General features: G+C 36.1%; 1 protein-coding gene across 1 annotated transcript; it reads left to right on the forward strand.

Moving 5' to 3' along the window:
* The first annotated feature begins 1,306 nt into the window (after nt 1–1,306).
* LOC118491223 (ethylene-responsive transcription factor ERF017-like) lies at nt 1,307–1,977 on the forward strand. The gene has a single exon (XM_035988809.1). The coding sequence runs from the start codon at nt 1,415–1,417 to the stop codon at nt 1,955–1,957; it is 543 nt and encodes a 180-aa protein (XP_035844702.1). The 5' UTR covers nt 1,307–1,414; the 3' UTR covers nt 1,958–1,977.
* Nucleotides 1,978–2,321: the final 344 nt, after the last annotated feature.

Consider the following 2,321-nt stretch of genomic DNA (forward strand, 5'->3'; position numbering starts at 1 on the left):
GGAATGTGTAATTTGGGCGTAACACCAAGTCCAATACTCGTTCGGCATTTGCGATTGCGGAATTGATTAGGTTCAATAAGGATGTGTTCGTAGGTCAGGTTTTGATGAAACGGGGGTCTGCAGATTGAAATTGGGTTCAGGTTAGGGTTTGGGTTTTGATGAAACGGGGGTCTGCAGATTGAAATAGGGTTTGTTTGATGAAACGGGGGTCTGCAGATGAAACGTTGGGGAAGATGAAACAGGGGTCTGCAGATGTTGATTGTTATCCAGGTTAGGGTTTGGGTTTGTTTGAAAAAGATGATGGTTTGTCTGCAGATGTTGATTGTTGTCCTCTTGCTTTAATATGTTATAATAAAATTAAAATGACCTAAATGTCACTGCACAAAAGATAAAACAATCAGGTTTCAACAGTTAAAATAGGGTTTTTTGGATTTTCAACTAAAATGGCAACAAAAGTGAAACCAAAGAGACTCAAATTTAAAAAGATTGAGATTTAGACTAAAATGAAAAAATTGTCTAAACCACAGGGACCATAATAGCAGTTTACTCTTCTAGAAGAAAGGGAAATTCTTAATAAGTTAAAACAGCATGTGTTGCTTTGTTAGTCCAGAAAGTGACATGACATCATCGGTTAACGCACGTGATATTAAATCCTTTTTCTCGTACCGCGTAAATAACCTTTATCCTTTATCCGAACAATCGTCACAAAAAGAAATTTAACTAAATGATCAATTTTAAAAGAGATAACTTTCCGACTAAATTATTTAACAAATGAGTGTTTACCGACTAAATTATTTAACAAATGATTGTAATTTCAAAAAAAAAAAAAAAAATACATTTATCAAATGGATTGGTCACAAAAAGATATTTAGCAAACTATTCAACAACTTATCATACTTCTTTTCAAAAAATTAATTAGTCTAATTTTCGAAAAGTTGTATTTTTTTTTTGTTTTCTTTTTTATTTAAACTTAAAAATATTACTCATATATATTTAATTATTAATCTATAAACTAAGTTGATATATACAAGATATATAATTATGCGTGTATGATTAATTTTAGTAATTAAAATATATACTCATTCGTATATAATCGATATTAACTTAAGATTATTAGATCTGCTTTGATGTTTAATTTATAACTGTACAAGTCAATGATAATATCTTTTGGATTATTGTCTTGTCCGGGCTAGGTGCAAAAAACAGCAGAAATTTTGTGAGTTTCTTTTTTAAGGTTTAACGTAACAATTCCATGTCAACGCGGCGTTGACATTTAACTCTTCAGTCGACGCCTTATTTCGTCTTCTTCTGGGCTGACTATCACAACACACACACATATATATATTAAGTCTTCCAGTTACGAACTATGTAAGTAAGCTAGAGTATAACAAACACTAAAAAAGATTCAGTAACGATGAAACCTGAATCAGAAAGAGGAGGATCTTCTTCTTCATCTATGAATGAGCCAAAGTATAGAGGTGTGAGATTGAGAAAATGGGGGAAATGGGTGTCCGAGATCAGGATGCCCAACAGCCGAGAGAGGATCTGGTTAGGCTCATACGACTCACCCGAGCAAGCGGCTCGAGCTTTCGATGCGGCTGCTTTCTGTCTTCGTGGGCATGCTGCCAAGTTCAACTTCCCTGACCAACCACCCAACATTCCTGGTGCAACTACTCTTTCTTCATCCGAGATACAAGCTGCTGCGGCTCGCCATGCTTACTCGGTTCCTGATGCGGTCACGCCCATGGAGATGCACTCGCAGCCCTCATCGTCTTCGGCTGTCTTACAATATGACAATAATAATATTAATAATGTGATGGATTATGGCATATTTCCAGGGTTTGATGACTATTTCATGCAGCCACCACCTATGGTGCCTCAGTTTCCAGATTACAATGAGGATACAAGCGATGATGGGGATATCTCGCAAGGCCCATCATTCCTCTGGAACTATTAATCAGTTCAGTCGTACCATGAACCATATATATAGTTATATACCACATGCATACACTTAATTACCAGAAAAATAAAGACATTCTGGAAGAGTGACATGTACCTACGGTGGTCATGATGACCATGGAGATGGACCTCCTGTTATCAGTACATACGGGAGCCAGTCTCGTTTTTTTCATTGCATCTCGGTTTGTGCATTATACTCCATGCTTGTGACCAGGTGGTCAGCAAACATCAAGTTAATTATAATGTTTTCATGTAATATGCTTTCATTAATAGATTGCTCACTCAGCTATATACACCTACTATTTAAAGTAAGTTTCAATTTGTGTCAAATTTATCCCTGTAGTAGGTGAGGTACTCAACAG

The sequence above is a fragment of the Helianthus annuus genome, chromosome 4 (assembly GCF_002127325.2).
Source record: "Helianthus annuus cultivar XRQ/B chromosome 4, HanXRQr2.0-SUNRISE, whole genome shotgun sequence".
NCBI lineage: Eukaryota > Viridiplantae > Streptophyta > Magnoliopsida > Asterales > Asteraceae > Helianthus > Helianthus annuus.

Bases quoted from the DNA above. Each gene is read 5' to 3' on its own strand.
- LOC118491223 (XM_035988809.1), top strand. From the start codon at position 1,415: ATGAAACCTGAATCAGAAAGAGGAGGATCTTCTTCTTCATCTATGAAT.